The sequence below is a fragment of the Protopterus annectens genome, chromosome 14.part0, assembly GCF_019279795.1.
Source record: "Protopterus annectens isolate FY-2018-M chromosome 14.part0, PAN1.0, whole genome shotgun sequence".
NCBI lineage: Eukaryota > Metazoa > Chordata > Ceratodontiformes > Protopteridae > Protopterus > Protopterus annectens.
In genome coordinates, this window is record NC_056748.1 from 1,076,923,093 (window position 1) to 1,076,942,285 (window position 19,193).

A 19,193-nucleotide genomic window follows, 5' to 3' on the forward strand; every position below is an offset into this window, starting at 1 on the left:
TAGTAGTGTGTCGTGTTTAGTAGTGCATCATGTTTAGTAGTCTGTCATGTTACTTTAGTAGTGTCATTTTAGTAGTGCATTGTGCTTAGTAGTGTGTCATGTTGCATTAGTAATGTTTCGTGTTTAGTAGTGCATCTTGCTTAGTAGTGTGTCTTGTTACATTAATAGTGTGTCATGTTTAGTAGTGCATCATGCTTAGTAGTGTTTCATGTTTAGTAGTGCATCATGTTTAGTAGTCTGTCATGTTACTTTAGTAGTGTGTCATGTTACATTATTAGTGTGTCGTGTTTAGTAGTGCATCGTGCATAGTAGTGTGTAATGTTACTTTAGTAGTGTGTTGTGTTGGCTTTTCCTGCATTCCTACCATGTGATTTTAGATAAGATATAGCCATAATGACTGTAGTTGTTTGTCCTTAATTTTGTGAGGTCTTGAGTAGGGGACTAATAATGGACTGTTTATAGAAAGACACACACACACACACACACACACACACACACACACACACACACACACAGACATGCACATGCACACAGGCACAGACACAGACACACACACCACACACACACACACACACACACACACACACACACACACACACACACACACACACACACACACACACACACACATATGCACATGATAATCATAGTTGATTTTTTATCATATTTTTTTTTCTTCAAATATTGTACCATATTTGTTCTTCCATGCAAGGTCATAGCTTAAAAGGATTTGGGTGAGGTGCAGTTTACTCATGTTGGCAAATGATAAAATCGATAAATTTTAACCCACTGAATGTGCTACAGTGCTTAATTTACCTACACACAGAACACTGCTTAGCATTAATATTTGCCATCTCAGTGTGTCTTGCATACAACTGCTTCCAAGTAACACTTTTGTTTTGTGAAAGAAAGTGTAGGCAGTTCCAATTGAAGTGATGATTTGTTAGGTCTTTTATAAAACACCATTTTGGATTATGTTGTATGTACTAGTATTTCTTTACTCAGTGGAGCTCATCAGCATCTGAAACATAGCAACATATCATTCTCATGTACTTTGTCTCTCACTATTGCAATGTTTTGCTTAGTTTTGTCCTTGTTTTGTGTATAGGCAGTTTACTATTATGTCAAAGATATGACAGCCATTTTCTGTGCCTGTTACGTCAGTTCAGTGAATTCTTTTGCTATAAAGTTGATAGAGTTGTATATACTTTTACATAGCTCTTCTCGCTGATTAAGCTTATGTAGCACGAAGTTTGTTCTCCAGTCAGGTGTTAGTCTCAGTTTTGCAAAGTTTGTTTCTGTATAAATGTATACCTGCAGAATTTGAACCTGCATGTTTTGTATATACCAACAACTCCTGGGTTAAACCGAACACTTGCCATCTTAATCAATCTTCTACGCAGAGATAAAAAATATACTTGCAACAGCTTCCAAATCAAATATGAGACAGTCATTTCATATAAAAAAAGAGCTGCATGTAATTCTGATACTGGTGATTTTGTTTTAGTTATTTTTAACTCTCTTTTGGAAAATGTTTCTTTTGTTTCTGATGTCCATAATAATATAGCTAACCCCTCCTGAGATGTGCAGCATTTCTAAGATAACAAAACATCTATCTCAGGTACCTTAATATTTTCTTACTATGTTAATGTTTTCTGTACACACAACTTGTTCTTATTTTGGATTCGCCCTTTGCAATGTGTGACATGGAAGCTGTTTATTTTGGCTGCTTTAAGACAGTTAAATTATTTTGTCCCGTAGAGGCACGTTTTCTAGGCTCTTTTTGCTACTTAACATCCTAATACAGAATATTCTGTGTTAGTTAAAAAATGGCAAGACACCTTGGCAGAGCAACTGTCACTATTCCAGTTTCAGTTCTTTACTTACAGTTAATGGAGAGCAAATTTGAAATAAGCGCCTCAGATAGTTGAAGGTAACCATCCAAACTGATAGCCAAAAACAAGTTTATGCTGAACAATAACTGTCTGTTAAGATAGCATTTGTTAAAGTTTCACGTCTTTTGCAAACAGTTTGCTGTAAAATAATCGGCAAAACACACTGGCTGTTTAAATCCCAGTAAATTTTCTTGAATTAACAGGTCGGTCTTCACCTCACCAAACAGAAACTTGTTCCACAATAAAACAGCGCAATCTATTATATGTTGAAATTCGGTCTACACCTCATTACAAGTGGAAACAGCTATCCAAAATATACTTTAGAAGGAGCCACAATGATGTAGTCTTGTGAACACGAACACTTTATTGACAAAGAATCTGGCAAGCGCTTTCACCTTATAGGCTTCCTCAGGTCAAACTTATCACAGAGCTTTTAACATATATATACACTTTAGATCTGTGTGACATCACTTCCCTTGTACTTAACTCACATTCAGACATTTAAAGCAACACTAGCTATATAAAAATGTATATAAAATACAAAGTATAAAATTGGTCGACTGTGATCAGTTCAACATACACTACTTAAAACCAGTTATATAAAATAAAAAATAAAAATATAAACATGAATGTCATTTCTAAGTTTAAACACTCACTCATGTGCTAGGATTAATTATTTAAGATAACATCAAATAAGCGTTTTTTTAAAAATAGGAGCCTATTATTAAACTTATGCCAAATAAAAATAACTGTGCTAAGCAAACACAAGCATATAAAACCATTCAATATTAATGGATAGATGGCTAAAATACATCTCTAGGCATATCATGTCAGTACAAGCCCTGCGCTCTAAGTTGCATTTTAGAAAATATAAAGCTTGATAATTATCACGACTAACATTAAAAACTTCAGTGGAACATGTATTAAATACCCAGATTCCAATAAAGGCACTTCAGTCGAACATATATTAGATACCCAAATTCAAGTGAAAACATTTGATTGTGCTTCTAAAAAGATAAACAAAAATAGTTAGCTGGAAATAGCTTAAAAGCTGTATCTAGATTCTAGGATATATTTCACAAATGAAATAATACAGCTTCCATTAAAACTAAAATAGCAACATCAATCGCTCTTATGTTAGATGCACAAATTCAAATAGGAGCATACACGTGTGCTTCAAAACATCTTACAAAAATCTGAAGACTAAATTGCATACATGAACAGCTAATCTCTGTTAAACATGTGTTTTATGGTAAATAGTATAGATTCACTGGGTCAACATAAAATGAACCTGGTAACCTCAACTTCAGCATGATTAGAGCTAGTGCAAAGTATAATGTGTTGTGTCTGTTGTTAGTAACAAGATGCAACTTCAAGATTACATTTTCCTTGTACTATAGCCCTACTATTATTGGGGCTAGCTTTATAACATCAACCAGCATCTAATTACATCCACCATTTCAAGTATAGACTTTTAATTATACCTTTAAGCATTATGTAAAACTAAAAGGCAGACATAAATGGTTGCTCACATTCTAGTACATTTAATATCATAAAAGAATATTCTTTACTTGGGGGTTAATTTATTTATTGCATTTATTTTTATTTATTGACATTTGTTTACTGGGAAAGTCCGACTGGGCACAGATGCCCTTTTTCAGCAGAGGCCTAGGGGAGATACGTTCCAAGGTATGATATTTAATGCAATCAATATATACATTAAAATATTATAATGCAGATTCACTGAACACATAGCATAACAGTCAGGACACTAAAATTATTAATGCTGACAAACATTGAGCCTTGTACTAAGATTTCACAGATAGAAGAGTGGTATATAACAAGGTAGGAGTAATTTAAGAAATACAGTAGAGTGAGGTATTAATAGGAGATAGGTCTTGAGTGTTAACAGAGAAGTAGTTGATGGAATAGTAATTTGGTTCTGCTTATTAGAAGTGGGTATAGTAGTTTAAGAAGTGCAATAAAGTGAGGTATTAGAAGGAGATACACAGGATAAGTTAGTTAGTGCTTTAAGGGGGGATATAAGAAAGGTGACCAAGGATGTTAGAGAACTATGTCCTAGATGAGGAACAGGGACAAATCCAGGATGCAGAAAGGAAGTGTTTTAGTAATGGATTGAAAAGATGAAGGAGTGAGAGAGACCTGACTTTTATTCCGAGTTCTAGCTACACTATTGGAATAGAGACTGACTCAAGCAGCCCTTTGTGGTTTGTAGCTGCTAAACACTTTATTATTTGACTGAAGGAGACAATTTGAAAGGTAGTATTGGATCAGGGGTCTAATTGTTGGGCAAGCTAATGGGGCATGGATGATTTTATGGGTTATGTTGAGCTGAGTGTAAAATGGGTGGGGAGGAGGCTCACACCATTTAAGTCGCTTTAGTGTTAATCAGTGGTGGATCTGGTAAGTTTTGTTGTAAGCAACTCTGACAACTTTGTTAGAGCACTATTCAAGTTTAGAACTAAGTGAGGTGTGTATGTTTGTCATGATAGGGTCTCCACGTAGGAGAAGAGAGTAAGAGGAATGTGGTAGCAAGAGTTACGTTAGCAGAGTTTGCTTGGAATTACTTTATTTTTATTTATTATTTATTTTATTTTACTTTTGTTAACCGGAATGATCCGACTGGACCAGGTCCATTTTCAGCAGAGGCCCGGAGAGAAAAGTATGTGTTATACTAGAGGTATGTAGTGAGTAATGAAAAACAGTAGAGACAATTCAAATCAGCAGTATTTACATATGTACATTCTGTCTGTAGTGAGAAACAGACAGAGATTACAACAAGTGGGTGAGGTGCTGTAGGGAAGTAAGAGATGGGGCTGAGCAGATTAGGGTGGAATCATCTGCATACTGGATTAGTGAGGCCTGCAAGGTGGAGGTATGTAGGTTGTTGGTGAAGATCGAAAAGAGTAGTGGGCCCAATACGGAGCCCTGGGGTACACCAGTGGTGGTTGGGAGTACAGGTGATAAAACTCCTTGCCACTGGACAGCTTGCTGTCATTCTCATAGGTAATTTTTAAACCAAGCAATACTGTTGGGGGTGAAGGCTAAGGAGGTTAGAGTATCTATTAGTATGGAGTGAGAAACCATGTCAAATGCATTGGAGAGATCAAGGAATATAGCAGGTACAAATCTGTTGTTATTTCTATGTTGGTTAACCAGGTTTGTGAAGGAGTGAAGGGCTGTGGTTGTACTGGGATGTGAGTGAAATCTATGTTGTGTAGGGGAGAGGAGATTGTTTGAGTTTAGGAAATGCATGACTTGAGAGTGCATGCATTTCTCTAGTATCTTTGATAAAGGAGACAGAATGGCAATGGGGCAATAGTTTGAGAAATCATAAGAGTTTCCACCCTTATGAAGGGGAATAATGTAGGAGATTTTCCACAGTTGAGGGATATAGGATTCCTATACAGAGCGGTTGATAAGGGTTGCGACTGGGTAGGATATGGAGTCAGCAGCCATTTTTAGGAAATGTGCTGGTAAACCATCTGCTGCAAGAGTAGTGGGTTTAAGTTTTAAGAGGTGTTTCTTGATTGTAGAGGTTGGGACAGGTGAGAAAGTAAAGGGAGATAAGTTGTTAGGAGCTGTTGGCATGGGTGTGTTGGCATGGGTGTGTAGCTATTTCTGGATAGTTGAGTAGATAGAGATTTATTGGATTCAGTAAAGTGTTGGTTGAATTTGGAGGTTATAGCACTATCTGTATTTGTAGAGGTTGAGGTGGGAGTGGGTGTGGTGGTTTTACCCAGTTTTAGTAGGGAGTTAATTGCATGCCAGAACTTTTGAGGGTTGTTGGAGTATTCGTTTTGGATACTTAGGTAGTAGTTCTGTTTATTATGTTTAGTTTGCTGTTTAACCTGGCTCCTAAGGTTTTGATAGTTTTGTTTAGAAAGACTTGTGTTGTCTTTCTTCTATGTGTTCCATGACTTATCTCTGAATTTTAATAGGGCTCTAGTAGACTTACTAAGCCATAGAGCAGAGCGAAGTTCATTTCTAAGTGTTCTTATGGGGGCTATTAGGTCTAGGATCTTAGTGAGAGTAGTATTAAAATAGTCCACTCCTTGGTCTAAGTCAAGGGTGCGTAATGGTTCCCAGTTACATTTTTTAATGTAGAGTTGAGATTTAGAGGGTTAACATTGCGATAATTTCTGACTTGTCTATTGACTATAGGTTTGGGTATGTTAATATGTTTTCATAGGAGGAAAGTTGGGAGGTGGTAACTAAGGCCGTCTGGTAGACAACCTGTTTGGTAGTTTACTAGTATAGATTTCTTTTGGGACTTCTTATCTACTCTAGTAGGTTCTAGAATAAGTTGAGAGCATCCATATAGGTTGATGTAGTTAGTGGGGGTTTTGGAACTGCAGGCTCGCTAATCAATGTTTATGTTTCCTAGTAAAATAGTCTCTTGTGGGAGGTTGTCATTTACCCATTGAAGAATCTCCTCACTTATTGGAGAGTTATTACTCGGAGGGATGTATACACAAAGGATATTAATATTCTTTTTCTTGTTTATTTGTAGCATAGAGCCTACGATCTCAGCAGTATTAAATTTAGGTAGAGGAGTTGGTAGGAGTTGTATAGTAAGTGCATTTTTATAGACAATTGCAGTGCCCCCTCCCTTCTTTCCTGTTCTGTCTAGTCTTAGGATATTATATCCTGTTTTGTGTGCTGGGTTTTAGCCAGATCTCTGTTATGGTTAGAATGTCAGGGGAGTAGTGGGCTATGAATGCATGTAAGTGAGGGGGTTTGTTTGATATACTGTGAGAGTTAAGGTTAATGATGAGTAGGTCTGCTGTGAGTTTGTTTGGGGGTATAATGTTACTTGGCCCAGGATTTGGGTGAATATCTCCAGAGGTAAGGAGGTACTTCTTTAGTAATAGCTGAAGTCTGACTGTTTGTAAAATATCTATGTGTAGTTTGCATGACATTTTTCTAGTGTGAGATAGTGGAAAGTACTGGTGTATAAGTACTGTTGTGTTGTTATTAAATAAAGAGGGGGATATAGTGAAGCTTATGTGGGTTTTTGTAGGTGTGAAGGTATGTGTTGTATGGTAGATGGTGTGGGGTAGTGGTATGCATGTGTGTGAGGATGTAGTGTAGGTTAGTAGGAGGGATGTAAGGAAGAAGAGCATGGTTTGTGTCATATTGTATTTGGATGAAAGTATTGTTAATTGGATGAGAGTTAATCAGGGGTGGGACTTAGGGAGATTGCAGATGATTGGCTGTAGTGAGTGGTCAGGTGATATGGGGTTAGAATAAATCTAGAAGTAGTGGGGGTGGGTGGGAATTGGGGGCAGGGTAGGGGAGCAGAGTGAGCCGAGCTAAGCGAGGCGAATGGAGCGGGGCCCAAGCAGACCCTGAGGCTACAGAGCCAATCTATAAAGGTTTTACAAAGGGACAGATAGGCTGATTACCTAAACCTTGGCTTTTTATTTTGTACTGTACCCTTTGCCTAAGTTACAGGAGTACTTGGGAAAATACCTTATATATTTCTACCAGTGCTACGGACCCACTGAGTAGTTTTCTACAAAGTTAATCTGCATTCTGTACCAACATTAAGAATAGGGGAGTTAATAACCTTGTTTCCTTGCAGGTAACACACACTAAACACTTTTACTGATTGATTTTATGTCATTTGGAGTTTGTAGTCCCCTAGCATGGCGAGACTTTCAATGGGGGGGCAGGCTAGGTAGGGCAGACAAGAGAGTTTAGAGTCCCTAGGAAGGAGAAGGAGATATGGGAAAGATTAGGTCAAAGAAAAGCACATTCATTTTACATTACCTCAACAGTTAATGCAGGTAATAACAGATAAATGCACTTTCCAATAGTTAATGCACTTTAAACCAGCTAAATAGCACTTATAGTAGCTACATAAAGAGTCTGTTTGCGCTTTACAGTAATTAGATTTTAAAGCAGCTGGATATGACAGTCCTTTAGCGTGTAACAATACATGCCTTTTAAAAGAGTTAATAGGTTCATAGGTAGGTACTAGGCTATCGGCCCAAGGGTCTATGCAAGCCTAGCCAACAAGGTTCCCTGGCTTACACCACCCAAGAAAGTTATTTTCCTGTGCCACTGTCAAGCAGAGACACAGACGTGACCTCCGGGGTGTATTTCATATTTCCCATCCACTCATCAAGATTTTTCTTGAAGAGTGCTAATGACGAACTTTGCTTGTCATAGATGGGTAGCCTGTTCCAGAGTATGGGAAGTCTCTGAGACAGGAATATATCCCTCCAGCATGTCCTGTTTATTGTGGTGACAAGGTTTAGGTCCCTAAAATGTGTACCTCGGAGGGACTGGGATTTCTTTTGGTGTAGCATGTCCAACAGCTCTGGGTTTGACATAGCTTTATATGTTAGGCAGAGGTCATCTTGGAGTAAAGCTTTAGTTTTTTGAGGCGGTCAGAGTAGGGCATTTATTTGAGGCCAGTAATCCTCTTTGTGTGGTACTTCTGTGGCCTTTCCAGCTGCTGCAGATGTCTTGTGAGGTAGATTCCAAAAGGGGCGTTGTACTCTATAATGGGTCTAATGAGTGTCGAGTAGAGGGAAACAATGACCTCTTTTTTCCTGGATGAGAACCCTTTTATGATGAGGTGTGCCACGTAGAAGGACTTCCTGACTACTGTGGCGATGTGACTATCAAAGGAGAGACTACTGTCAACCTGGGTCCCAAGGTCTCTTATCACACATTCAGTGTTAAGTAGATTGCTGCCTATGTGGCAGTTCATGGGAACAGAGTTTTTACCAAAGGGTGTGACACTGCACTTTTTGGCATTGAGCTTGAGGCCATGGCTCTGACACCAGGCATCTGTCTCAGCGAGGCCCTTCTGTAGGATGTCTACATCATTTGGGGACTTAACTATGGCTCCTAGTTTGCAGTCATCTGTGAACTTTGTTAGCCAGAGGCTTTCTATGTTAGCCTGTACTTCAGAGAAGTAGATACCAAACAGGAGAGGTCTCAGGACGGAACTCTGTGGTATTCCACTTGCCACTGCTTTGAGGTCAGATTTGGAGTCGCAACTTTTACAGTGTGGGTTCTGTCAGTGAGCCAATTGGCAACCCATCTTGTGACGTAGGGATTTATATCTAGTTTAGTGAGTTTAGCTATAATTCCAGAATGGGGGATGGTGTTGAAAGCCTTGGCGAGGTCAAGATAGGCTGTGTGAACCACCTTACCCTCATCTACGGCTTTGGTGACTGCCTCAAATAAGTCAATCAGGTTGAGAAGGCATGATCTGCCTTTCACAAACCCCAACTGGGTGGGATCCAGAGTTTGGAGGTTACCAATGTCTTTGTTTATGAGTTCCATAGTGATACATTCCATGGCCTTGCAGACCAGGCTCGTCAGGCTAATAGGTCGATAGTTCAGTGGTGGCTCCCCCTTTGTGGAGTGGGATAACTGCTGCTGTGCACCATTCAGTGGGCACAAAGCCTGATGCGAGGCTATTATTGAACATGGTGCTTAAGTGGAGGGCCAGTTCGTGCTGAAGTTCGTGTAAAACGCAGCCTGGGATGTTGTCTGGTCCCATGGATGCTGTGTTTTTGGCTTTAGAGAGTGCAGCTTTTACCTGCGTAGTTGTGATTACAGGGACTCTGCATTCTTCCTGTGAAGATATGGGCCCTCTAGGGTGTGTGTGTGGGGGGGGGTAAAGTTAGCACTGAACGTATCTGCCAGGATGTTGGCAATATCAGTTGGTATTGTAATTTCCGTGCCATTGAGATTCTTGACATAGGTATAGAATGCTTTGTGGTTGTCCTTAGAATCAGTTGCAATTTTGTTTTAAAACAGTTAAAAAGCACTTTTAAATACCTAGATATAACAGTCTGTTTGCTTTTACAGTAGGTATACTTTAAAGCATCTAATTTCAACAGTCCCTTAGTGTGTAACAGCTCATTCACATTTAGAACAGTAAATGCACTTTATAGCAGCTAAAAGCACCTTATAATGGCTACATTACAGTCCATTTGTGCTTTACTGTTGGTTCACTTTGAAGCAATTATATTCAACAGTCCCTTAGCGCTTAACAGTCCATCCCTTTTAAAAAAAAAAAATATCTACATACTAATGCTAGAACAACAGACTTATTAGGCATGTAATCCTATTTTAGTATGCTCGAAAACAGCATATATGCTAGGCTTGTAAGTTTGTCAGCCTCCTACTGAGCAACCTAACCCAACAACACGTGTACCTCACCTAGTTTAATATACAGCTTAAAATACACGCTGCTGTATTGATAACTTTACATTCTGTGCAGGCAAGCTACAATATCACACTCCTAGCAGGCGATAAAATTGTTTATAGCTTTAATTCATTCAACAGTACTTTAAATTTATCAGATAATACATTTGAAATAAAATCTTAGCAGGGCGACCTTACCGCAGGAGATGGTGTCCATGAGCATAATTAATATAATTAAAAAATGGCGCCAGATGCTGAGAATTTAATACCTCGCTTCCCTACTGTGGTTGCTAGGGAAACAGCAATCTGAATTGGGAAAATACAGTGCCGTAGTCCCCAAGCAGACCCAGATGTTGCAGAGGCAATCTATTAGGGTTTTCCAGTTTCTGCCAAAGGTAAGGTATTACAGAGGGACAGATAGGCAGATTACCTAAACCTTGGCTTTTTATTTTGTACTGTAGCCTTTGCCTAAGTTACAGGAGTACTTGGGAAAATACCTTATATATTTCTACCAGCGCTACGGACCCTCCGAGTGGTCTTCTACAAAGTTAATCTGCATACTGTACCAACATTAAGAATAGGAGAGTTAATAGCCTTGTTTCCTTGCAGGTAACACACACTAACCAGTTTTACTGATTGATTTTAGGTCATTTGCAGTTTGTAGTCCCCCTAGCGTGGTGAGCCTTTCAATGAGGGGGGCAGGCTGGGTAGGGCAGATAAGAGAGTTTAGAGTCCCTGTAATGTCCAACTGTTAGTCCAAACAAGCCCATTTAATTCTTTGAGCGGCCATCTCCTGCAATGCTGACTGCTTTTTCAGATGGCTTGCACAGACTCTACAGAACAGCGTAAACAGCAGAATATCGTCATTATCTGTCAGACTTAGTCTTGGTAAGGTGCCTAGTTTTTGATGGGTTTTCTTGATGCTGTTGTGGACACGTAAATTGAATTTAAGACTGTCATCAATTGTCATGCCAATTCGTTTTGTATGTGAGATGACGTCAGTCGTTGTATTATAAATTTCAAAGCTTTTTCATGGAAATGGGATTTTGGAAAAAAGAAAAGTATTTATTTGTGTATATTTGTGTGTGTGTGTGGGGGGGGTTTAGTAGCAGGTGATTATCTTGTATACAACTCTGAACGGAGTTATCCCCAGTGCTTCTCTGAAGATGTATGAGGTTGTCAGAAATGCATATTAAGGTAGAATCATCAGTGTATTGTATGAGGGAAGCCTGCTGAAAGGATTTATGTAAAGTGTTAGTGAATATATTAAAGAGTAGAGGGCTGAGACTGGATTTCTGTGGCACACCAGTATTGACAGGGATGAAGGAAGGAATAAATGGAGAGCCATTTAACAGACTGGTATCTATCGGTTAAGTAGTTGTTAAACCATAGTATTGTGAGTTATGAAAGCCTGAGGGAAGACTGTTGGTAGAGGAGTTTTTGGTGAGAGAGCTTTAAAGAGATCAAGGAATGCAGGGGAAACACGTTTGCCTTCATCTCTAGCTTTGTTAATAATGTCCGTTAAAATTAATATGGCCATAATAGTGCTATGGATGGGTCTAAAACCATGCTGTGTGGGGTCAGAATCTTTTGTTGAAGAAGTTCTTGTGAATGCACTAATTCAGAATTTTTGATAAAGGGGAAATGTATGGCAATAGGTTTGAAACTGGTTATATGAAAAGAGGGTGTCCCTTTATGTAGAGGGGTCATAAAGATTTTTTTTCCATACAGAAGAAATGTATGTTCCTTGGTAGATCTGTTAATTACAAGGGACACAAGATAGTCTACGGAAGTGGCAGCCACCTTGAGATAGTCTGCTGCGAGATAATCTTCTGAAGGAGAACAGGGTTTCATTTTAAGAAGTAATAAAGTAATATAGGAGGTCGGGATGGGTTTTAGGGTGAAATAGGTGGTGTTTGATGTCTGAGGTGAAAGCATGTCAGGGTTGTCAGGAAGAAAACGGTTAATAAGGGCTTTAATGCTTTCTATAAAATGTTTGTTAAACTGAACAGGTATTTCAGAGGGAGTGCTATATGGGACAGGATTAGAAGTGGTGGATGTTCCAGGGTGCAGTGTATTATTAATAGAAGACGAGAAATTTTTAGGGTTGGAAGACTAATTTAGTAAGGTGTTACTGAAGTAGATTTTCTTGTTTCTGATAATCTCTTTTACTATGGTTACTTAGTTCTTTAAAGTTTTGTAGGTTTTGGGGAGATCTATATTTTATCTATTTCTTTCCAAGTCTTAGATCTTTCATACATTAGGTACCTGCTTTGAGTGGATAACCAAGAAGTAGGTTTATTCTTTATTCATTTTGTTCTAGATGGAGCTAGACTATTGGGTGTTTTTATGAAAAGAGAGTTAAACATTTGTACAGCTTCGACTGGATTATTTTTCAGGATTGACCAGTTAAAGGAACTTAGGCTTCTATTAAATGTATCAGGATTAAAATTAGTGAGGTTATGGATGGTCTAAGTAACTGTTGTTTGACATGATGGATACTGTTTGCATATATAGGAATGTGGTCACTGAGGGAATCAGAGAGGGTGCCAATGGAGACATACTTAGTGGAATCAGATACCAATATCCAGTCGAGAATTGAGCCACTGTTTATAGGATAGTTATAAAGTGTGGGGAAGGAACTGAGTTGAGTCTATCCAAACAGGACAGGTTTAGGTTAGTTGATGAATATTTTGTGAATATAATCTGCCAGTCAAAATTAACATCACCTAGGATTACCTTTTCATTAGAAATTGTATGTGAGATCCAGTTTAGGATGTTTTCAAGGGATGTAACATTATTGCCAGGGGGATATAGAGTACTATAATACATAGTTGCTTACGGTGATATAAAATGGGAGATACGGTTATATAAAATGGGCGATATGGTTATATAAAATGGGCGATACGGTTATATAAAATGGGAGATAAGGAGTTCAGTTTCTTGGAATTTGGGAACAGATTTATTGTAGGGTAGGATTTCAAGATGGTCAGGGTATAGTGAAGCTACTCCACCACCAGTTTTTTGTTATTTATTTGACATTTGTTTACCGGGAAAGTCCGACTGAGTTAGGAAGACCCCATTTTCAGTGGAGGCCCAGAGAGAAAATCTCCAGTTACATACATGCAAGTACAATCTTTATACACCTAACATAAACAATTGCATGAGTTACAAGTATATACAGAGATGTAATAAAAAAAAGAAACTTTATACAAGTAGTAACCACTTAACAGGTGCATGCATTTTTCTGAGGCAGATGGAAACTATTCAGTAATTAGTATCATTGTGCAAAATAAGGTAATTCAGAATGAAAGAAGTACCAGTATCGAGTGAGTAAGAAAGAGTGGAGAAGAGATTAACTTAGAGCAGTGCACGGACAAAGCCAGAAGTAGAACAACTGTGGTTTCAGTACAGTTTTAAAGGCAGGTCGGTCAGCAGTAGTTCTCACATTAAGAGGAAAGTTTTCCATGCTTTTGCGACATAGTGGGAGTAGAGACTTTGTCCAGGTGTCTTAGAGGATTTGGATATAGAGTGACACTCTTTTATCTGCATACCTAAGTATTCTGTCAGGATTGTAAGGTGTAATGATGCTACTTAGTGCTGGGTAGGCTAAGGTGTTGTAGACTGTATTGTGGCATGTTAGAAGTTAAGTATATAGTAGGTAGTTGGGGAATTGTAGGCAGTTTAGTTTTTTTAGTGACAGACAGTAATGAGTTCTAGTTTTTGAAATGGTGGCAAACTTGGCCACTTTATTATAGCACTGTTCCATTTTAGATCTAAAAGAGCTCTGCGAATTGGTAAGTACTGGTGACCATAGAGCAGGGAGGTTAGTAGGAGAGTTTTAGCAAGGGTAATTTTGGAAGAAGGGGTTAGTTTTTTTCTGTTAAGTGTACCAAGTTTCTGGTGGGTTTTCTTTATGTTTTATTGAATGTGAAAATCAACCTGAAGTTGAGATCATCTACGACTACACCCAGCAACTTGGTGTGATGGACAATTTCATTGTTCTATCTGCCCTGATGGTATTATAACCAGGGAGTGAAATATCAGAATCAAGCATATGAGATTTTAGCCATGTTTCAGTCATGGCAGTAATATCTGGTGTATTGTGAGAGATCGAAGCATGGAGTTGTCAGATTTTTTTAGACATGCTGTGAGTATTAAAGGACATGAAGATGAGCTGTTTGCATGAGTTTCAATAGGTCGATTGGGTTTTGATGATTTTGTTGATGGTGGTGTGGTCCCAGTTTTGGGAGGAGATGGGTGGGTTGAGTAAGGGGGGTGGCTTGGGATGAGTTCTGGAGGCTACTGGAGAGTCAGGATGGGAGCAGGGGCTGCGGTTGGGCTAATTGCCCCAAAAGAGTGGGAAGAGAAAGAAAAACAGATATGTTTGATAAACTTGTCTTTGGTTAACTGTAGCAGTTAGTTTTATTTTGGTGTGGTAGGTGTGAGGCTTTAGTAATTTGAATTTGAAGTATGTATTGGGTGAGTCTTTCTCTGTACTGGTAGTGATTAGTGGTGTAGTGGGTGATTTGAATGGTTAGAAGTGGAGTACATAATAGGAGAAATATGTACAATGTTGGTGATGTTTGGTAATTTGTAAGGTGATAAAACAGGAAAAGAAGCATATAGTATGTAGCATTTTAGAGTGGAATGTCAGAGAAAGAGGAGCTAGAACACTGGGGTATAAATAAAGAAGGGGTAGGAGTAGATAGCCATGCGAGGTGGGTGGGGTAAGTTGTGGTCACCGTGGTTATTTACTAAATATAAGAGAGGAAATAAAATTAAAGTGCTTAAATGCAGACTTAAGGTTTAGGAATTGTGCATGTTGTGTATGTGTGTGTGTCTGTGTGTGTGTGTGTGTGTGTGTGTGTGTGTGTGTGTGTGTGTGTGCGTGAGTGCGTGAGTGCGTGTGTGTGTGTGTGTGTGTGTGTGTGTGCGTGTGCGCTTGCGTGAGTGTGTGCGTGTGTGTGTGTTCTTGTGCCCATGGTATGTCTAAATATGTATGCCTTTAAGAGGGGTAGGAAGTAGTTGGAGAAATGGTGTTATAAATAAATATAAGTTCAGAGGGAGCTTGCACCCACATCAGGGAGTGCATGTAGAATTGCCTCCCTGCAAAAAAAAAAAAAAGTTTTCAGCCTTTTGTTTTTAGGGAATTTTTTTTTTCCTACTCTTTTGAAATGTCAGCTTTCTGGAAGTTGTTGTTTCTTAGTAGAACTGTAAATTAATTGATCAGACCAGATTAATATAAGTTTTATATACCTGCATGCTACTTAGAAGAAGTTATACAACAATAACTAGTAAACTGATGTATGGCAAAGGGTTCTAAACTTACAGGAAGGTATACTATGGAAATATTTACTTGGCATTACAGACAACTTGAAAATCATTTTCTGATTTGCTGATGTTTAGTTCTGTCACTTCCTAAAATTATGCTTTTCTTGTTGACTTTGTCACGGTATAACATACAAATTCCACGGTAAACTACATTTAAAAAAAGGTTAGTCTTGTGATTTGCCATAAACACAAAGACCCAATACCTATGTTTTTGAAAAAAATATTATTTGTATAACTTTACAATTCTTTTACAAAGAACCCAAATACAATTGAAACATTATATACTGATTTTGAAAGAAGATTCTCTCACATAGTCTTTGTTATTCATATAAAATAATGTATTTTTCTGCAGTCAGTAAAAACGTGATGGTGTAATTCATTTTGCACAGGTTGTATTTTGCAGTTATGTGGCAGTAAGTGCTTTGTTGATTTTTTAAGCATTTGTAATCCTACAACATAGGAGTATTGTGGCTAAATATGCAAGCAAAATAATTACTTCTGTACTTAAGTGCAAAAACATTTATTTTGCACGCATTTTTAGCTCTATTCCGTGAAACCAGGGAAACACAGGTGTATGAAAAATAGCAGTCACATTAAGTTGTCCTTTGCACAACACCACTCATTTGTGTATACTCCCAACAATGTCAAAACAAAAAAATCTTGAAAACAGAACTAGTTTTGGCATTAATCCCTTGATAGTTGTGTTATTTCTTTACAACCATATTATTTTTGACTTGCCTACTAAGGGCAATCATACATACTTTTGCAAAGTAAATGCTCAGTTCACTAATTTTCAAGTGCACTGCATTGAATGTATGTTTTATACCCTGAATTAGTCAAATACAAAAAGATAAATATCAGTTTCAAACAATTTTGCTTTCCTTTTTTTAGAGTAACGGTAGCTTCCGAAATGGCTGTAATATTTTTTGGATATATGGCACTTCGGGCCAGCCCCACTTTAGGGTGGCCACAGTGATGCAGCAGTTAGTGTTGTTGCCTCACAGCAAGAGTTTCTCCAGTTCAATTCTCTGATGGGGTGCCTTCTGTGCAGTGTCTGCATGTCCTCCTTGTGGTCACGTGGGTTTCCTCTGGGTTCTCCTGTTTCCTCCCACATCCCAAAGACATGCTGTAGGTGGATTGGACACTCTAAATTGGTCATAAATGAGAGTATGTGCATGAGTGAGTGGTATGAATGAACTAACACGGCAGGGCTAGCCACCTGATTGTGTAAATCTTTGCTTGAGATGATTCTCACTGCAGAAGTGACACCCCGACCCCATGTGCTAATTGGGAAAAAGGGGTTGAGGAATGATGGATGGATTGGAGCACACTTCACTTGTCTTCACATAAAATACAATTTTTAATTATTTCTTTATCAGGGCTCTTCTGATCACTTATTTCCATGTTTGTGGATTTTGTCCTAGACCCATTGGTTGAGTGTAAGCCACAATGGTTTAAATTGATGGTCTGTTACACCACATATGTAGTGACTTTCTGTATATAGCACTAAGCAGAGGTGTCAAAAAAGTACTGAAACAAACTTATAGATAATATCTTTTTAAACTGCTGATTTCAAAGACTTCCTAAAATATTTTGAGAGTAATTCACTTATTTGAAGTACAGCTAATTTATGCTCTTCTTACAGGTTTTATCTGCTAAGTGGTGGGGTCCCCTTAATTATTTGTGGAGTAACAGCAGGAATAAACCTGAACAATTATGGAAGTGAAGACGATGCACCTTAGTAAGTAACAAATCTCTTTACAACTTAACCTTCTGCTGTGGCAGTTGTTTTAAACTGAGCATGTACAGAAAACAAAACATGGAGTACTGCAGTACTGTATACTGATTAGAAGAAAAAGTCAAATGCATTTCTTAAGCTTAACTGCCATTACATAAACCTTGTAACTTCAATCTCAGCATAATGATCGTGATATGTTTTGTTCTGCTGTATAGATATCACTTACACATGTACATACATCCACACTCAGATGCACATATGCACAAAAACACATAGATGAACATGGATTTATACACACACATAACTATTACTGCTGTTAGAAAGAGACAGTTATGTTTGCCTATTCAATCCGTTGTTTGTAATTTGTAGTTGGCAGCTGTTATCTGTACATTTGTTCTCTGTTTCTCCATTTCTGATTTACCAGTTAACGAGTGTTGATTGGTCAAGGTTTTCTGTTATTAAGACTGTACATTTAGTACACATAACTCTCTCTCTGACATAGAACATTCTGAGATCTAATTTAAATTTTGCTCTTTCTGTCCAAAAATGTATGCGGTCTTCAGCCTCCCTTGTCACCTTTCAGAAATTTCAGCTGTAAATACTCCCCCCAAAGATTATGTGAAGAATGATCAGCCCTTCCATGTCATGTAATATGTCAGCTGTGATCTACCCAATCTTCAAAATCAAACTCGTATACGATAATATCAAAAGACCAAAATGCTGAAGACCACAATATCTAAAAATCTCAAATACTGAATACCCTTAACAGTGAGGACCCAGAAATAAGGGCTGACCACATGCAGGACCCATGTTAGAAGTTGTTCCTGGATATCCACCTCTCCATGTTGTCAACCCTTATTTCTGGGCTCACACTGTTAGGGGGATTTGGTATTTGAGATTTTAAGACATTGCGGTATTCATATACATCAGGCTTAGAAGCAAGAAGGCCTTTCAATGTTATGATCTTGTCATTTTGATGTTCAAGATTCAGGTAGTAAATCCAGCCATGCTCCATCATGTCCTCCTTCAAGGTCACCGATCCCCCCCTCCATCATTGCTAAATAGTTTCTTTGTATGTTCTGCACCACTACACAGAATATCCCACCTGAAAACAGAACAGTGTCTGCTAGATTTGGCACATGGCTTCCTAATCCTTGGAAACTTCCCTTTTAGAAGATACCTAAGCATCGTGCTGTCTGCATCTGAAACCATCTTATTCCATAGCTGACCATCAGGATGAATTGTTACCACCATTCCTATATCCTTTACTTGGCTGAAATGACTGAGTTCCATCTTCTAGCCTGTATTTCAGTCCTCAGATGCAGCATTGTGCTCTTATCAACCCGAGTCTTAGGTGCCACATCTCCTCCTATCTTCCCAGTTTCCTTATATCTCTCCGAAGATGTTTTCCCTCTTTTACTTACTTTGTAACCTTGTGACATTAATTTGTGTCTTGGTATCATCCTCAGAAGGAAGATCATTTCCTAAGGTTTCCATATTTTATGCCTGATAATAGCACCAAAAAATAACAAGGCCATTACTGAATACCGATGTACACCCCTAGTCACCCCTGGTCACTTATGATCAAATCTCCTATATAACTATCCTCTGCATCATCTCTTTCTACTCCATGTTTGTCTACATAGCTTTTCCCTTAATGATATCTAGCCATTCAACTTATCCAGTAGTCTTTTCAAGTGAAATAACCCAAACACCTTCTGGAACTCAAGATTGATTACTAGGGTGTCCAAAATCACTTCTCACATGACTTAATCATAGAAAAGGATTAGGCTTTACTGGCAAGACCTCCTAAAAGTGAAACAGGATTCACACATTCAATGTTTTCCAGGTAGCAACTACAAATATGCTTCCATTCCTTTGAACAAGAATTTGTGGTGATGTAATGCTGCTACATAAATCCACACTCAACATTTCTGTGGTAATCCATGCCAACTCCTCTGCAAATCATGAGCTAAAATGGATTCTCAGTAAACTGCCCTCTAGTACCCCCACCACGCACACATATTGCA

At 38.4% G+C, this 19,193-nt stretch overlaps 1 protein-coding gene across 2 annotated transcripts in view; it reads left to right on the forward strand.

Moving 5' to 3' along the window:
- Nucleotides 1-19,193, forward strand: part of ADGRA1 (adhesion G protein-coupled receptor A1) — a 1,550,322-nt gene that overhangs the window by 1,361,033 nt on the left and 170,096 nt on the right. For both annotated transcript variants that reach the window (XM_044056875.1, XM_044056876.1), the window contains exon 6: nt 17,071-17,166. In XM_044056875.1, coding sequence (XP_043912810.1) covers nt 17,071-17,166 — 96 coding nt within the window. The remainder of the gene's footprint in view (nt 1-17,070; nt 17,167-19,193) is intronic.